At 53.4% G+C, this 17,450-nt stretch overlaps 2 protein-coding genes across 4 annotated transcripts in view; one reads left to right on the forward strand and one right to left on the reverse strand.

Annotated features, from left to right (window-relative positions):
* The first annotated feature begins 6,316 nt into the window (after positions 1 to 6,316).
* On the forward strand, positions 6,317 to 9,554 carry THTPA (thiamine triphosphatase). Its single transcript, XM_059372945.1, has 3 exons — positions 6,317 to 6,685; positions 7,093 to 7,644; positions 8,725 to 9,554. The coding sequence occupies exons 2-3, from the start codon at positions 7,098 to 7,100 to the stop codon at positions 8,868 to 8,870; spliced, it is 693 nt and encodes a 230-aa protein (XP_059228928.1). The 5' UTR covers positions 6,317 to 6,685; positions 7,093 to 7,097; the 3' UTR covers positions 8,871 to 9,554.
* A 182-nt stretch (positions 9,555 to 9,736) lies between these two features.
* Positions 9,737 to 17,450, reverse strand: part of AP1G2 (adaptor related protein complex 1 subunit gamma 2) — an 8,970-nt gene continuing 1,256 nt past the window's right edge. The window contains exons 3-22 of one of the 3 annotated variants that reach the window (XM_059372920.1): positions 16,965 to 17,089; positions 16,684 to 16,825; positions 16,476 to 16,572; positions 16,225 to 16,301; positions 16,013 to 16,108; positions 15,546 to 15,626; positions 15,145 to 15,243; positions 14,916 to 14,971; positions 14,633 to 14,746; positions 14,298 to 14,438; positions 14,159 to 14,213; positions 13,950 to 14,072; positions 13,165 to 13,254; positions 12,951 to 13,078; positions 12,609 to 12,713; positions 12,147 to 12,264; positions 11,930 to 12,065; positions 10,462 to 10,625; positions 10,149 to 10,247; positions 9,737 to 10,054 (exon numbers count right to left, since the gene is read on the reverse strand). In XM_059372920.1, coding sequence (XP_059228903.1) covers positions 9,953 to 10,054; positions 10,149 to 10,247; positions 10,462 to 10,625; positions 11,930 to 12,065; positions 12,147 to 12,264; positions 12,609 to 12,713; positions 12,951 to 13,078; positions 13,165 to 13,254; positions 13,950 to 14,072; positions 14,159 to 14,213; positions 14,298 to 14,438; positions 14,633 to 14,746; positions 14,916 to 14,971; positions 15,145 to 15,243; positions 15,546 to 15,626; positions 16,013 to 16,108; positions 16,225 to 16,301; positions 16,476 to 16,572; positions 16,684 to 16,825; positions 16,965 to 17,089 — 2,148 coding nt within the window. In that variant the 3' untranslated portion in view covers positions 9,737 to 9,952. Of the gene's footprint in view, positions 10,055 to 10,148; positions 10,248 to 10,461; positions 10,626 to 11,929; positions 12,066 to 12,146; positions 12,265 to 12,542; positions 12,714 to 12,950; positions 13,079 to 13,164; positions 13,255 to 13,949; positions 14,073 to 14,158; positions 14,214 to 14,297; positions 14,439 to 14,632; positions 14,747 to 14,915; positions 14,972 to 15,144; positions 15,244 to 15,545; positions 15,627 to 16,012; positions 16,109 to 16,224; positions 16,302 to 16,475; positions 16,573 to 16,683; positions 16,826 to 16,964; positions 17,090 to 17,450 lie in introns of those variants that run through there. The other 2 variants (XM_059372922.1, XM_059372921.1) reach the window with 2 other exon arrangements.

Here is a 17,450-nt window from a genome sequence, read left to right on the forward strand (position 1 = left end):
GACAAGGCACCTGCACCTAGGGCCATCATGACTAACCCTGGCTCTCTCACCCAACAGCTTCCTCTCTCAACTCAGTCGCCCCACCCCACCCCAAACAAAGTCCACTGTGCCCAATGGCATTTCAGAACCCAGCCCTTTTCTCTATCCCTGCCTCAGGTTGCACTCACACAGCCCTGATCTCCTCTCTTCTGCATTTCCAGCTTCAGTCTCCACTCCTAAACCCAGAGCTAGGGTCATCTTACATTTTCAACTCTCCTCCCTGCTCACAAAGCCCTTCTCCTTTCACGTTCCCAAACTGCCATTTCCAGTTTTCTTCCTTCTTTGCCTGCCTTTCAGTCCTACCACCCGGTCCTCAATGCCCCGACTCCCAAGGTCTCTTCCTCTTGCTCCGGCAGGTTCCCGTGAATGTCAGGGACTCACATAGGAGATCTCACTCTGAGCTCAGAACAGCTCTGGGGAGGCAAGGTCAAGCTACCGACCCAGGGATCCTAGAGATCAGACTCAGGCCCTGGCCTCCGTAGTGCCCAGCTCCCAGCAAAGCAGCAAGTTGTTCCTCTGTGGGTCTCAAGGTAACACCAGCTGCTCTGACATCACGGAGGGAGGAACCCTGTCAGGTTGCCAGGGCAACACCAGCAATTTATGACATCAGAGCTTGAGGCCTTTGGTTCTCAGGGGACTAGAAAGATTCAAGTTCCTGTCAGCTAAAGTAAATGGGAATTCTACTTTTTCATCTCTTTGCTCGTGTCCCCCTGGCTTGGGAATGAAAAGCAAAGGCCTCTGGTGGGGTAGTGAAGGATGTGGCCAGTGGAACGGATGCTTGTGAGGTCTCTTTCCCTCTCTCTTCACCAGTATCTCTGCACGCTCTCTGCCTCTCCTTTGGCATCTCTCTCTTGCGGGGCTTCACCCGGTGGCATTTCTGCTATGCCTTTTTCCGAATCACCCCTCCTGCGGCGCTCTCTTTGCACCGGTCACGCTGTGTCCCTCTCACACCAGAGGCATTTGTTTCCTTTGATACCTCATGCTCTCCTTTCTTCCCCCTCCCAAGCTCTGTGTGGCTCTGATCTGCTTCAGCACTCCTCCATTTGCCTTCCATTTACCTTCTTTGTACCATATTCTTTTTCCACCTCATCTTATTCTTCAATTCCTCCCTTCCCCCACTTTACCATTGTATTCACTGCATTTTGCCTTTTCTGTTGACCTCCTCTTTAGGAATACTCTGTCATTTCTGTCCATCTTCTGTATCACTCTATACTCATGTTTTATTTCATTCTCCCAATTTTTCATTAATCACCCCTCAGTTCCTTCCCTGCCCCCATTCCGCATGGATTTTCTTCCTTTCCTTTTGCACATTCCACATGTCATGCATTTCTCTACCCCATACATTTATTATACCCAGCCTCTCCTTCCTTTCTGGAACACTATTCACCTCTGAAATCGTCCATTTTCTGCCCCTATCTACCCCCTTTCAAGCCCGAGGGCTGGAAAACAATGCTGCACTTAAAACAAGGCAAACTCTCCTGACTCTTTATCCACATTTCCCATTCCTTAGGCTGAATGAACCTGGCCTCTTCCGTCATATGAATGAAAACAGGCCTGTAAAAGATCATGCTGAATCCCAATATGATAATAACAGGGGCCCGGGAACATGAGCTAGAAAGTAAAGAAAAAGCCACTGATACCTAAAAGGAACTAAAGGATGAGAGGCAACCAAGCAGGGTGGAGCTCAAAGTCCTAGAGAATGTCCCCTTACAAAATCAAAGTTGACAGTTAATGGACATAATGGCCCTGACTGATGAAGGGGTTATATGCCCCTGGAAGCCCATTAAATTGATTTCTTGGCCTGTTTATGTGCCTTCACGCACCATACTCCCCACCTCTCCCAGCCCCTTGCTCTCTTGTTACCTTCTGGTGCGGAGGTTAAAATTCTGGGTGAGAGGATAAGGGATAAAAGGAAATTAAGGTGACCAAGGAGAAAAGGTAGGCAGAAGGAAGGTTATGGGAACAAAGGTAAAGAAGAAGCAAGGGAAGTCATGGGAGACAGGATTGCAAAAAAAGGGGGGGGGGGGGAAGCAAAATGGGAATATGAAAAAATATACAATGGCAAAATGAGGGAAGGGAGGAAATCAAGTCAGCAAGGAAGAGGTTTGTGGTGGGAAGATTCTGGAGAGGCAAATGACACACAAGAGACCAGAGGTCCTGGTCGGGGAGAAAGGCACATGGCAAAGGAGACAGTCAAGAATGCTAGAAGTTCCAAAGCTTTGCGGGTGAAGGTGGAAGAGGATGCTGTCCTGGCTGTGCTGAAGGGGTACCTGAGTCCTTTGAGGAGACACATCTGCCCCATCCTTCAGACTCTTTCCAGGCCCCTGACCTGACCAGTGACTGCCACAATCATGACTGATAAGCATGAAAAAAGTAGCCTCAAAAGGCCAGGGAGATCATAAGGACTCTGAAGGAGAGGGTATGGAGTCCTAGACAGACAGACACACCACCAGTCAGGCAGCCAAGGCGTGACACATAGTGACAGGGACACACAGGAAGAGGATCACCCGGATAGGAAGAGTCACATGCGGAGACAGTGACACACAGACCCAGAGATGGATGGGTGCAGAGAATGAACGAGGGGGAAGAATGGCAAAATCAAGAGGCAGGGGACTCGTGGACACAGATCAGCGGGGCTACAAGCACCTCGAGACCACGCGTGGTCGAGTGCTCAAAAATGACAGGGCTACTCTGAGAGGGGGACACACAAGAGCAGAGCAGGTGCAGGTGGAGAGTTGGAGGGCCAGGAGAGACACACTTCACCTTGAGTGGAGCAGTGGCCTCCCCTCACCTACTCGCACCTTTCCCAAAAAACAGAGATGGATGAAAGAAAAAAAAGCTCAACTTCAGGCAAAACGAAGATCGAAGATTAAGAGTATCCACGTCCCTTTCCACCCACCCTCGCCCCCAGCATGCTAGCCCATCCGCCAGTCCGCCCGCCTGCCGAGGTTTCCGATCCCGCAGCCGGCGGGGGGGCAGCCGAGACCCAGGCCCCCTCCGGGCTGACAGCTCCGAGCCTGCAACTCACCCTGCCTCCCCTTCCCTCCGGGACCCCCGCTCCCCGCACAGCTCGGCGCGGTCCGTCTAGGTTCTCGTTACCCTCCGTCTGTCCAGCTGGCTCCTGGTCCAGCTTCAATGCCTTTTCCTTTCGCCGTCTCTCCCTCCACCCCTGCATCTTTCTCCCCCACCCTATCCTCCCTCGCACACCCCCCCCACCCCTGCCCCCTCCTTCTCCCCAGGCTCTCGGTCTGTCTGTCCGTCCGTATCCCCTCCCCCAGCCCCTTCCCCGTCCCTCTCCGTGCCCTCCAGCGGCAGTCTCCGAGCGCCTCCTCTCCCCTCCGTCTCCAGCTTCCAAAGAGCAAGGAAAGGAAGAAGAGAGAGAGGGAGAGGAGAAAAAAAAAAAAACAACCCAGCAGCATCGGAAATCGATGCACTTACACCTCAGCTGGAAGCAGGGACGGGAGTCGAACCGCGGCCGCCGAGCAGCGCGAGGCGGGGAGGGGAGGGGGCGGCTCTTGGAAGGGACTTCTCCGATGTGTTGATTCCTTTTTTTTTTCCCTCCTCCTCCCTCCCTCCAGCGCTCACTCCGGGGCGTCAGGGACGGAGATGGAAAAAATAAATAAATAAATTCACGGCGGTGAGGGAAGTGAAGGAAAATAATCAATGCTATTTGGCTGCGGCTGAAGTGTTTTCCCGGCTTCGTGAGGGGGTTTCCATTGATTCACCCTGGGCACTCGCTCTCTCCCTGCCTCCTCCTCCTCGCCCTCCTCCTCCTCCTCCTCCTCGCCCTCCTCCTCCTCCTCCTCCTCGCCCTCACTCCTCCGCCTCATTCACTGGCTGGAGCCGAGGCGTCCTACACAATGGAATAATCAATACCCAGGAGCCCGGGGCGGCCCCACTGAGCAGGTGCAGCGTCCCGCCCGCCGCGGTGCGTGCCGGGAGTTGTAGTCCGTTCCTGCTCCCACCCGCCTGCTAGCCCACGGTGAGTGCGCGCGCGGGACGGAGGACCGAGGGCAGGTCTGCCCGCGGGCGGGGCCACCTTGCTCACTGTGGCGCCGGGTCCAAGCTAGTGCTTGCAAAGGTGCAGGCGCCTTTAAACTCCTCATGTTCTCTTTCCCTCCCTCCTGCCTACAGAAACTATGCCTGTGTTTTGTTGTTTGTTTAAAAGCGGCAGGCCATAGAATAAGCATGGGCTTCTACCAGCTTTCCAGAGCGCCCCAGGCCCACCTTTCTTTTCCATTCCCTTCTTCTGCCTCACCAGTCCCCCTCCTTTCCAGTTGGGTACTAGAACCTTCTTTTCCACAGCAGTTACTCGGAAGTCTCCAAGAGCTTCTGTTTCCTCCACCCAGAGTTGGGTCAGGAAAGGGAGCTTCTGGCTCCTGGGTCTCATCCTCAGGTTATTAAGCTCTCTTATAGTCTAATAATAGCTGTACAGATTTATTGAGTACACAGAACAGTTCCAAGCACTTTCGTGTAAATTAATTTACTTAATCCTCACAGCTAGTCCCATTTTACAGTTGAGAAAATCAGACCACAGAGAAGTTAATTAAGTGGCCCAAAGCCACATGGCCAATAAGTAACAAACAGTGCCAGGATTCAAACCTCGATGGTCTGACTCCAGGGCTCACAATAGCTGCTATAGCCTATTTCTCTTAAAAGTAAAATAATAGGGGCACCTGGGTGGCTCAGTGGGTTAGGCCTCTGCCTTTGGCTCAGGTCATGATCTTAGGGTCCTGGGATTGAGTCCTGCATCAGCATCGGGCTCTTGGCTCAGCAGGCAACCTGCTTCCTTCTCTCTCTCTCTGCCACTTGTGGTCTCTGTCAAATAAATTTTAAAAATCTTTAAAAAAGTAAAATAATAATAATAAAGGAAAAGAAAAGGAAGGAAAGTAAGAAAGGAGAGAAATGAAAAAAAAAAACAAACCCTTGGAGCTCACAGGAAGAGGAAGATTTTGAGTCTCTATGATGTGACCATTTATCACTGAATCCCCACCCATAACTGTGGCAGTCCACTTTTTACTAAGAAGGGAGCTCTGAGAGGTTTAGTGAAGTGGAGTAGCGTTTGGAGTAGTAGTCTGAAAACCAAACACCTGGAAATCAAAGCTGAAGGTCAACCCCAGGTCCATCTGGTTCCTGAGTCTGGTCTTTCCTTTCAGTTAATCTGCTGCCTCTGCCCCACTGAATAGCACCTTGTAACTCAGGGAAGAGGACCTTATAATTTAGAGAAAGAGGCTTTTTCCCCTAGGAAAGAAAACTGAAAATCCTTAAAGGGTGGATAAAAAGTATGCCAGTGATTGGAACTAGGGGCTGGGGCCCTCCCCTCCCTGACTACTGGTGCCTGTTATGGGGTGGATGCATCCAAGACATCTCAAGTTCAAGATGTGTTTGCCCCACAGTACATCCCACAGGTCATTTGTTTCCAGAAACATCCTGGGAAGATGACAGATGTTGAGAACCTGGCACTTCTCACTCATCATAGGAGTTGAAAAGAGGCACTGTTCCTCAGCAAGGCACCTCACCCAGAGGGTCAGACACACGGTCTCCAGTAATCATAGTCCTCAGAGAGAGTAAGAAGGACCTTTTCTCTATTTTTTCTCCCAAAGCACTCAAAGGGCTACCCCCACATTTTCCTGTATTTTAGGTGAATGTAAGAGTTTCTCCTACTCCAGACAAAGCCCGCTCAGGGGCCCCTGGCAACTCAGTGACAAATTCCTCAGGCTGGCACTCAAGGCCATTTCCAACCTGGCCTTCAACTGTATTTCTAGCCCCATCTCCTTCTTAAACACTGGCCAGGTGCTCTCCAGCTTCTTGGTCTTTGCTCATGCTTTTCCTGTCTCCATCTGTGTCTCTGTTGAAATCCCGTTATGTCTTTAGTTCCTATCCAAAATTTCGTTCCTTCTCTGACAGAAGGTTTTCAACCTTGCCCTAAACACTCAATGCAGAACGTATTATCCCCTCTAAAACTCCCGAGTAAACTGGTCTTAGTTATCCCCCCTTTCAGCCCATTGTCACTGGCTTGTATTTTGTGGACCACCATTACAGTCAATAAAATCTCTCTGGAATAGCGTTTGGATTAGTGGCTTGGATTTCAGGCCTATTTGTCTAGGAAGTGAGGGGCCTGGAGACGGGACTGAGGCTCAGCTTCTTCCATCAACAGCCTGCACCATCCCTTTTTCCATCAACAGACTGCTCAACTTCAGGTTGAGTCCCGCGGGCTGTAGCCGAAGCTTTCCTATCACCATAGCGACGGGTGGGGCGAGGAAGCGAAATCTCCCTTTGGAACTACAACTCCCATCATGCATCCGGACCCCGGGCTGTCGGGCTCAGCCTGAGGCCTGAGACCGGGAGACCCCCGGGAGCCGGGAGGGGTCGGGCAGGAGGAGCAGAGCGCGGGGGTACTTCTGCGTTCCCGGTCCTGCGCGGAGGTCGTGGACCCCCTATCACGTAGCAGGTCTCTCGCCCGGCCTGTCCTCGGCATCGCCACATCGAGCCTAATATGGCCGCTCGTGCTGGGACCGGCTAGGTGCACAGAGATCCAGCCCCAGGTCCGAGACCAGGGACTGCTCCCGGCATTCCTCGCGGGCTTGGCGTGGGCTCCCCTCGCCCATCTCTGGGTCCAGCGAGTGGGAGCCTCTCGGGCTTTGAGGTGAGACCTGAGGCTCCGCTGGCCTGGCCGGTGCTGCGGCGAAGGGTGGGGTCATTGCGGGAAGTGAGCCATTGGCCACCCGGGGTAGCAAGGTATAGAGGGCGAGTATTGAAAGGAGGACACCCACTACAGTTTTCTGGGGAGCTCTTTGGATTGAGGACATCACCGAAGGTGTAAGGGATTACCTGGAGATCTGCCACTGTTGCAGAACCTCAAGACATCAGAGACAGTCCAGGGCCATCCATCTCTCAGGCAGGGAGAGCGAGCTGTGGCCCCAACACAAAGCTCTGTGACAGTGTGTGCCACATAAATTCTTCCCAGGTAGAGGGTGGTTTGCTGAATCGTCATCCTGCAAGGTTGAGCACCCCGGGGAGGTCAGCAAATATTTATTGATTTACTGATTGCAGGTAGCATGGCCCAACCATTGATTGAGGTGGAGCGAAAGTTCGTTCCTGGCCCTGACACAGAGAAGCGGCTGCAGGAGTTGGGGGGCACCCTGGAGCACCAGGTCACCTTCTGGGACAGCTACTATGACACCCCTGAGCTGAGCCTCATGCGGGCTGACTATTGGCTGCGACAGAGAGAGGGTAGTGGGTGGGAGCTCAAATATCCTGGAGGAGCTGTTGTCTCAGGACCTCACACTGAGTTTATGGAACTCACAGTTGAGCCCGCAATTGTGGCTCAGCTCTGTGAGGTGCTGGGAGCTGACGTCCTGGAGTCTGGAAGTGTGGCAGCTGTGCTGGGCCCACTGGGGCTGCAGGAAGTAGCTAGTTTTGTGACCAAGCGTAGTGCCTGGAAGCTGGTGCTATCCCGAGCTGAAGAAGAGGAGCCTTCGCTCACGGTGGACCTGGATACAGCCGACTTTGGCTACGCTGTGGGTGAGGTAGAGGCCCTGGTACACGAGAAGGCTGAGGTCCCAACTGCCCTAGAGAAGATCCACAGCCTCAGCAGCATGCTTGGTGAGGGAGATGTGCCCTTCTGTCCTTTCCTTGCCTTCCCTACCACTCTTTTGGATGTATCCACTGAAAATCAGCCAGAGGAGAGGGTCTTGGGGTTATTTCTGTAACAGGGATCGTCTTGGCAATTTTTTGGAGGACCGTATGCTTTTACAGAAGCTGTCTAACCTGGATTGGATCCTTCCTTGTCTCTAATCTCCCCCAATCCTTGCCTCATTTAGTTCTCACACCGCTGGCTGCTCCAAGTTTGCATCTGTCCTCTGCTTGAATCCTTCCATCCATCCTTTCTTCCCCCAAATCCTGTTTTCTTTTTTTTATAGCTACCTAGATCCTCATTTAATTTGTCCCGTTGGCTTTGAGTAAAAAGGCAACAACGTTGTACTTATGTGACAGACAACAGGAGAAGCCATGGCAGATTTCTTTTTCTGTAGACAGTTCATCCATAGAAGTATGGGATTGTGCGTTCCATGAGGCCTTCAAGCAGTGGAATGCTGCTCTCGCTTTCTCAGCAAACATACACTAAGCTGAGTTTCCTGCTATAAGCCCAGCATGCTGCCAGGCGCTAACAATAAGACACTGACTTAAGGTGGCTCCATACCACATAGAGGCTAGATTATTATGCGAATCTCACCCCATGGTTGTTGCTGCTTCTCTCCTTTCCACATCCCTGTTTCTCTGTGTGCTTCCCTCCTTGTGCTTCATTATCAACCTAATGAGCTTCAGCCTGCCTGCATGAGCTTTCATCTTGACTGGGGGCCAGGAGTAGTAACTGAAAAGAATAGATACAGAGGCACCCTCTGTCTTCATGGCATCTGAGCACCTCTTCACCATTTCTCCTTGCCAGAGGAGAGGCTCATGCTTGGCTTCCCAGCTTCACTCCTACCCGAAGTGGCCCCTGTAGGCCCCTCTGGCACAGGCCAGTCAGGGTGTGTGCTGGTGGGTTATAGAAACTTCCTGGGTGGCCTTCAGAATCCCAGTGCTGCCTTGGAAACAACTTTGAGGTCTGGCTAGGAGGGCAGGGAACGGAATCAAAGCATTTACAGCTGTCTGGTTCTCTCCTCTCAGTTCTCCTTTTGCCTGCAGGTGTGCCCGCACAGGAGACAGCACCTCCTAAGGTGATGGTGTACCTCCAGCGCTTCCGGCCTCAGGACTATCAGCAACTGCTGGAAGTATACAGCGCCAGAGAGAAGCCACAGGGGACTAAATCTCCTGACAGCAACTTGGGCTAGGCTGTCACTTCTTTAACAAGGAAGAGAACTCTGGGTCTAACAGGGTTCTTTCCTGGGTAGCCTGTGCCTCTTCCCCAGGCCTCCTTCCCACAGCTGACTCCTCTCTAACTCTGCCTGTTCTTTACCTTATGTTCAGCTAGCCTTCCATGAGCCCTCCCTGGCTGCCTCTTCTCCCTCATCCGTCAGATGCAATCTGTGGGCCGCCCCTCTCCCCTGGCCGCTAAGCAGCCTCCATTGATTTCCGCTCGTGTTTATAGGATTTCCACTTAGCCGTGATCAGTAGTTAAGCACAGGAAAATCCCTTGCCACCCCCCCTCCCTTGGTCGATGCCATTGATTCTGCCAGCGGCTCCTAAACTGCCTTACAGCTGAGTTAGAGATGAGGGGAGGCAGCAGGGATTTCCCTGCCTTGAGGTGTGGGGAAGAGCAGCAGGTTGGGAAAGTAGGTGGGAATCCCTGTTAGAAATCTGGAAGTTCTGGGGCACCTGCGTGGCTCAGTTGTTAAGTATCTGCCTTCAGGTCAGGTCATGATCCTGGGGTCTTGGAATCGAGTCCCGCATCGGGCTCCCTACTCATTGGGAAGCCTGCTTCTTCCTCTCCCACTCTCCCTACTTGTGTTCCCTCTCTCACTGTGTCTCTGTCAAATAAAAATAAAATCTTAAAAAAAAGTTCTGTTTCATTTTGCTGCTGTGCCCTACTCTGGACCAGATTGTAGAGTCCCTCCTGTGGAAGTTTAGGGGCAAATTTGCTCCCCAAATTTGAGGGTAGAAAGAACCCTTCTTTGTTGAAACAGGTTTCTAAGGCTCAAGGGAACTTCCTGGATAAGAAGACTCTTCCCTTGCTATGATCTGTAAATGTGTTCTATCTCAACTGTACCCAAATATGGCTTTCCCCCTCAGGCTTTATTGGACTTTCATTATTTGTAGGAGGTGAGGGGACAGCACCCTCTACCCTGCCCCGTTTTTGCGGAGGCAAATGCAGGACCACAGCGCCACCTGCTGGTCGATGTCAGGTACAGGCTCCAAGTGGCTGAGACCCTGAGGTGTTGGGGACACAGGAGGATTTCAGACTGCATGGAGGGTGTTACTGCCATGTCTCCACGGGCAAGTTGTTCACCTCAAAGATCTCCTGCACAGACTGGCCAAAGTGGTTGTAGGTGAGGCGCAGCTTCAGCCTCAAGGGGGCCTAGGAATATGAGAGTGGAGACCAGGGTTAGCATCTGTGATTTCAGTCCCAGGGCCTTATCAACAGGGGGTGGGGTGGGTGCTCCTGAGCTCACCTTCTTAGGGTTGAGGATTCTGAGGAGCTGGGTCACGGGAAGGCCACCCTGAGCTGGAACTGTGTCTCCACTGGGGGCCTGGAGCTGCAGCTGGAAACTCTGAACACAGGAGGTTGGGCAGAGCATAGTAAGGCAGATAGCTGGGCTCAGGCAACCCCTCCACACCCAACAGTTTCAAACCCTCTTCCCATAATTCCCCAAGTGCTTGTCTCTGCATTCCCTTCCCATCTCATTCTTCCTCCCACCCACCTCCCCTACTTAGCCTTTTTTCCTGGAGTGACCAGGCCACCTCAAATCCTGGTCTTCTACAAACCTTGGGCACAGCAGCCTGACAGACGAAGTGGGTGACATCAGCCTCTGAGGTGTTGATAGCAGTGACCATGATTAAGAGCAAAGCAGGGGTTCCAGGGGGTCGAACAAAAGACAGATTCAGCTGCAGTCCTTCACGCTCAAACACTTTGAGATTTGGGATGGAAGCTGGAGTGTGGAAAAAACAGCAGCTCAGTGTATGGGGAAGATAACAAGCTCATTCATTCATTCATTCAATAGAAATTAAGTGAGTGCCCACTGGGTTCAAGGCAGTGCTGGAGAAGCCAGGTACAAAGTGGACAAGAATATGAAGTCCCTATTCTGAGCTTATAGTCTAGTGGGCAGGGAAAAACAATAAACAAGAAAACAACCAAGATAATCACAGACTACTTGGTGCTATGAAGAAAATAAATAATGTCAGAGTAACTGGGAGGAATAACTTAAATAAGGGCGCCTGGGTGGCTCAGTCAGTTAAATTAACCCTACGGCTCGGGTTGTGATCTCAGGGTCCTGGAATCAAACCCCATACCGGGCTCCCTGCTCAGCAGGGAGTCTGCTTCTCCCTCTCCCTCTGCCCCTTCTCCTGTTCATGCTCTCTCCATCTCAAATAAATAAATAAATAAATAAATAAAAAGAGTGTCAGGGGAAGGCATCTGACATTTTAGCTGAGGCCTGAAGAATGAGAATGAGCCAGTTATCTGACGTGCTGGGCAAGAGCATTCCATGGAGGGGCACCTGGCTGTCTCAGTTGGTTAAGCATCTGCCTTTGGCTCAGGTCATGATCCCAGGGTCCCGGGATCGAGCCCTGCATTGAGCCCTCAGCAGGGAGTCTGCTTCTCCCTCTGCCCCTCAACCCACTGGTACTCTCTAGGTCTCTCTCTCAAAGTAAAAAAACAAACAAAAAAAAAAAACAAAAAAAAATCATTCCATGTGAAAGGAGCACAAGTTTACCAAGGGCTTCAGGTAAGAGGGTCTGAGAAGCTAAGAGGGCCATGGAGCTGGGAGTGGGAAGTATAGGAGATGGACTGGGAGGCAGCTGGGCCTCATGGGCTAGTGGTATCCAGGAGGGAACTGGCATGAGCTAATGAAGCCTTTTATCTATCAAGATGAGGAAGAGATGAGAGGTTCACAGCATGGAGGAGGACATGTGGACTTCAGTCCTTGGCAAAAAAGGAGAAGCAGCCCATCTCCACCCCTCCTTTTCTTTCTTTCTTTCTTTCTTTCTTTCTTTCTTTCTTTTTAAGATTTTATTTATTTATTTGACAGAGATCACAAGTAGGCAGAGAGTCCGGCAGAGAAGGAGGAGGAAGCAGGCTCCCCACTGAGCAGAGAGCCCGATGCGGGGCTTGATCCCAGGACCCTGGGATCACGACCTGAGCCAAAGGCAGAGGCTTAACCAACTGAGCCACCCAGGAGCCCCATACCCCTACTTTTCTTAAGACGTCTCCTGTCTCCCCTTTACTGAGGCTTACCCGGGGCTGAAGACACACAGGGCAGGTCAAGGAGGTGTACTGAAGTGCCTTCTGAGGAGGGTTCCAGAGGAGGTGGGGGCTGGGCAGCCCCAGAAGTGCCATCCAGGAGATCTAATAGATCCAAGAGCTTGGAAGCCTGCGGGAAAGGGAAGAAGGAGCAGGGCTAGGTGTGGAAGCCTGACCAAGTCCTCTTCCCCCAGGGGCTTCCGGCCCCCACCTGCGGCTCTGTGGGGACAAGGGCTGCTTCCGAATGCTGGGCTTCTTTGCTTTCCTTTGCTTCCTCATCCTGGGTACCACCTCGCTCCACAAGAGGCATCTTTTCCAGGATGGCAGCCCTGAGAGGATGGAATATAGGTGTGTCCCTCTGGCTAGACCCTGGGCTTTTCATAAGCAGCATGTGGGAGGACAGGTAAGACCGTGCTGAGCCCCGGGCATGTGGTGGGTCAGAGCGCCTCTCTGATGTCCTAAGCTGGCATACTGCCCCGCTGGTTTTCGAATGAGCATGGAGGGCTGGGAGCCACCTTGGCTTCAAGGAACTATGGGTGGGAGGCTCTGACTATGGAGGAGGAAGACCACAGGGGACAACAAAACCCTTGTACCCAGAAAGGGGTACCTGGAGAAGTGGCGTGGGGAGAGGGCAGGGGTTGGGTCCTACGCTGCGGCACAGTGACAGTCGCACCTCATGTGGTCATACTTCTGGAAGAGTGCGTTGTACTCGACAGCCCGCTGCTGCAGTTCCACATCCAGGCAGCTCCCGTAGACAGACACCACCTGGCGGATGCGGCTGGGCCACAGGGTGTGTGTGGGTGGGCGGCCCTGCCCCCCAACTCCAGGATGTGACATGGAAGGGAAAGGCCCCACAGAGCAGGGGGACCCCCGCAATACCTGGCTCACAAGGAAGAACCTATGGACTGGGGGACCTGGGGTGTGTGCCTGGAGAGAAACTCTGAAACTGCTGGGCATGGTAAAGGGACATCTATTACTGGAGGCACCAAGAAGAGGGGCCAAGACCCCTTCTTACTTGTTGTCCCCACGGAGCCGGGTGCTGAGCTTCATGAGGGCTGTCAGTGCATAGCCTCTGGTGGCTGGTAGGGACATATGGGACTGCAGCACCTTCTCCAACAGTGCCAACACCTCCTCTTCCTCCACCTTCGCAGGGACACAGGCCATAACTGTGGCGCACCCTGTCTCTCCTGCCGAGGCCCTCCTCAGTGTACCCCTGATATTGGCCTCACCTGAAGGGGCTCGGTTTCCTCACAGCTCCCCTCCAGCAGGAGGTCCCCATATTCTCCAATGCACCAGGCTGCCACTTGTACCAGTGGTTGCTGCGCGGGAGAAGAACGATGCTAAGCCAGGTTCTGGGTCCGCTCCCCACTCCCACCACGGTGACATGCCCTTATGCAGTGCAGAGATTGTGGGGTTTGGAGAGGTGGGGAAGGGAAATGTCTCGCATGGAAACAGTTATGTAAGAGTTTGTCCACTCTCTGGAGCAACCAGGCTCTGTCCTGGCTCTTGGGGGGGGGGTCTTCTGCCCTCTGGTGGCCAAGCATCAGAACTACATGGCCTCACCAAAAGGAGCTCAGCAAGGGCCAAGCAAGAGGGTCCTTGCTCTGAGGAAGTGATATGTGGTTTCTGCCCACGCTACTTGAGTAATATGGACATGGGAGATAGATAGAGGCTGGCTTCTGTTAATCCACTCAGCATTCAAGGCAGTGGAAACCTGATACACACAGAACGAGTTCCATCTCATTTGATCCTCAACATAGTTCTGAGAGGTAGGCAGGGTAGAGAGTTGAGTACACAGAGCGTTAAGGAGACTTAAATCAGTTATCTGTGGCTGCAGAGCCAGGACAGAAGTTCAGGTGTTCTAACTAAAAACAGGGCTCTGTCCTTGGATGTCTCTGCTGAGTAGGTGGCTACGACCTCCAGGGAAAAGCATGGGCATCAGCTGTAGGGAGCTGGTAGCTCAGGAAGGGCTGGGAGGCTCGGGCAGCACTGGGTCTGGTGGTGGGAACAGTACTTGGGATATGTCTTCTGCCAGGGCACTGTAGAGGCGGCGCACGGAGTAGGCATGTAGCTCCTGGGCACCCCCAATCAGCTGGGTCAGGTTGGCCACTGCATCATCCCGTACATGGGTGCCTGCCTGGAGAGGGTGAATGAGGCCCAGGGTTCAGGGAAGTGAACCCTGCCCACTCCCTCCCAGCTCTCTTAGATCAGTCCCTGCCTCACCATTGTCAGCACACGCAGGATGGTATCTATATGCCACCGCTTGGTTGGGGCAAACCTAGGGGACATAGGCCTCTTCAGCCCTCATATTGACCCTCTCCAGATTCTATCATCTCTGCCTCCTGGGCACCTGTCACCTCACCTCTCTGCTGCCAGCAGGATGCCTGAGGCACAGTCGGCCCGCAGATCAGGGGGGCAGGATTCCAGAAAGCTCTGCAGCTCTTGCGTCATGGCTCGCACGTTGGAGCTATTCACCAGAGCCAGACTCAGTTCCAGGGCCCGCCTGACAGGAAAAAGAGGTTGTTGATACAGGGTAGCCAAGTCACCCTGAGCTATGCCTCAGGCCCTCCCTTCCTCAGACACCTATCTCCTTAATCCCTCTAATTCAGTGGCTCTAACCAGTGGCTCTCGGTCCAGGTCTTGGCTACCAGGGGCTGGGCCTTCTGCCCTGCCCTCTTGTTGCTCTGTCCTACTCACCGGCTAAGGGAGGCATCAGGCTCCCGCAGACACTCCACCACAGTGGGCCGGTGCCGCTGCACAGCACTGTGGTCAGACTGCACCACACGCAGCAACGATGTCAGCGCCACATACCTGCCAGAGTGGGAGAGGACCCATCACACCATGCTCCTCAGCCCCCTCCCTGCCCATCCTGCCCTGAGTCTTGGAATAAGAGGCACATAAATCAGGAGGCAATGGAAGGAGGAGGGCCGAGGGCCAGGGGCTCAGTGGCACAGGCCGGCCAGACATCCGGGATGATTACCTAATGTTCTTGTCACTGTTGAGCAGAAAGCGGCCAAGAATGTTGACAGCCAGGACCTATGGGAGGCAAAGGTTGAGGCCAGTCAGGGAAGGAACAACGTGCTCGTGAAGGAGCGCGGGCAGTAGGGCACAGGATCGTGGGTGGGGAGGAGAAACCAGTGACTAGGACCTGTCTGCCTGGCTGGGGTTGGTGGGTGGGGCCGCAGTGGGAGAGGCATATGGGGTGATACCCGGAGGCCGGCTACAGAGCGGATGTCCATGATGGTCAGCACTGTCTCAAATAGGACTGCGTTGCCTGCATTTCGGCTGGTATCTGTGTTAGTGGCCACCTGAGTAGATGTGAGAGAAAATGCAACTAGAAGAGGCTCTGTCCTCTCCTCAGGTCTCTGGAAGGTACCCACCATGTCATCCCTTCATCATCTAACAAAGTTCCCCGAACCCCCACGATGTGCTGGGGGCTACTACTCTGAGACAGACTGTGTCCCCATCCTCACAGAAATCATAGTCTGCAGGGAAATGGCAACATGATTATATGGCTACCATGGGGGTGGACGATCACGTGAAGGATGCCCGGGGCCAGTACGATCTCAGAGCCACACCCCTAAGCAATGCTCACTCTCCAGACCCCCACCTGGGCCAGCAAGTCATTCATGGTCTCACTGCTTTCTTCATGGTTCCGGCCCAGGATCCGAAGCAGACGAAGTATCTGGACCTGAGATGGGTTAAAGATCGAAAGATGGAGGGGTTCAAAGGGTAGAGTCAGGCTGAAGAGAAGAATCCAGCACTGAACAAAGTATCGTGAAGGGCCTGGCTGGTTTCCTAGATCTTCCCTGCCCCTCCCCCTTCCCCTGCCCAGGTCCCTTGGGTCCTGGGAGATCAGAGGCACACGAAGCCAGGGGATTTGGTGATGGGCATTTTGTTGTTGTTGTTGTTACCAAACTGGATTTCTGATCTTTAGGCATCCCCCACTTCCCAGACTGGTCTTGGGATGACCTGTGCAATCCTGTGCAATCCAGAGTGTTCGGGAGATGGCCACTAGCCACAGGCTTACTGCTAAGCCCTTTGCTCCAGGGACACAGCAGGACAGGGTCAGCCCACCTGCAGAAAGGGGTCGCTGACTCCAGATATACTGTGCTCTGTGGAGTATCCCGTCGTCACCAGAGTCCAGAGGATCTGCACCAGCTGGGGCACCACCTGGAGGGAGGGCAAGCCTTACTGGGTATTCTGCCTAATCCTCTCAACCTTCAGCCCCATTCCAACCCCATGGCCCCTCTTTTCCTGGCCCAGGGGCGCCCCTTCCACCAGCCCACCTTTCGAAAGTGCTTGAGGGCTGCAGGGCTTCGTTCACAGAGCTCCGTGATCAGCGTGATGGTGCCCAGCAGGACGCCTGGTGTTGAGGGGGGTAGTGAATGGTGGGCCAGGGGCACAGGAGAGTCTACTGCGTGTGTGTGTTCATGTGCACATGCTACCCTGCCCCTGAGGGCTGGTGTTCCCGTCCCATTTTTTCACTTCTGTCAACACCCAGAAGTAAGGCAGGGGATGGGGAACCCCATGGCCTTACCGTGGTGACGTTCATGAAGCAGTTGGGCACAGGGTGGGAGGAAGATGTTGGAGAGCTCGGGGACCTTCCGGATAATGTGCACGGCGGTCAGAACAGCCTGCAGAGATCAAGGGGCTCAGAAAGGGGCAGGGGGTGCCAGGATGGACCTCCCACCTTTAACATGAGGCAAATAGAACAGTTTCCTGTGCCTAGAGTCCTGCCATCTCACCTTCTTGCGCACATAGGGGCCTGGCTGCAGGAGCAGTTTCTCCACCTCAGTGGCCAGGTCCCGGCACATCTCAGCAGAGCCCACAGTGCTCAGAGTGCACAGGGCCAGGCCTTGTACTGCCTGAATCCCCTGGCTCAGGTCACTGCAGAGTCGGGAGGGTGGTCAGTCAAGGTCGGAGAAATCCATGCTTCCCAGTACCGGCATCAGGCAGCCCCCTGGGATTTCCCAGTTCCCCACTCTCCCAGCTCCCTGATTCCAAGTGCTTCCCAGAACCCTCTCACTTCTTGATGCTGTTGGTAATGAGCAGGTGGGCATCCTGCCTCTCATCCAGCAGAAGCATGGCCCCCAGGTAGCCCACCCTCTTGTCTGTGAATCTGGGGGAGGCGATCAGTTTCAGGCACTCCATCTACAGGGAAGGGGGCAGACCAGGAAGGGGCAGGGGTGAAATTCGAGGCACTAACATCCCTTCTCTATCTTCTTTACCCCCAGATTAATTTATTGTAGCACCATTTCCCATCCTCCTCGACTCCTGGTTCCTTGAAACTACCCACTAACTTTGAATTTCTTAAGCTTTTTCCTTGGTTGAAGGAGGATGATGGGAAATGGTGCTACAATAAATTAATCTGGGGGAGGCGATCAGTTTCAGGCACTCCATCTACAGGGAAGGGGGCAGACCAGGAAGGGGCAGGGGTGAAATTCGAGGCACTAACATCCCTTCTCTATCTTCTTTACCCCCAGATTAATTTATTGTAGCACCATTTCCCATC

The sequence above is a fragment of the Mustela nigripes genome, chromosome 13, assembly GCF_022355385.1.
Source record: "Mustela nigripes isolate SB6536 chromosome 13, MUSNIG.SB6536, whole genome shotgun sequence".
In the NCBI taxonomy this organism is placed as follows: Eukaryota; Metazoa; Chordata; class Mammalia; order Carnivora; family Mustelidae; genus Mustela; species Mustela nigripes.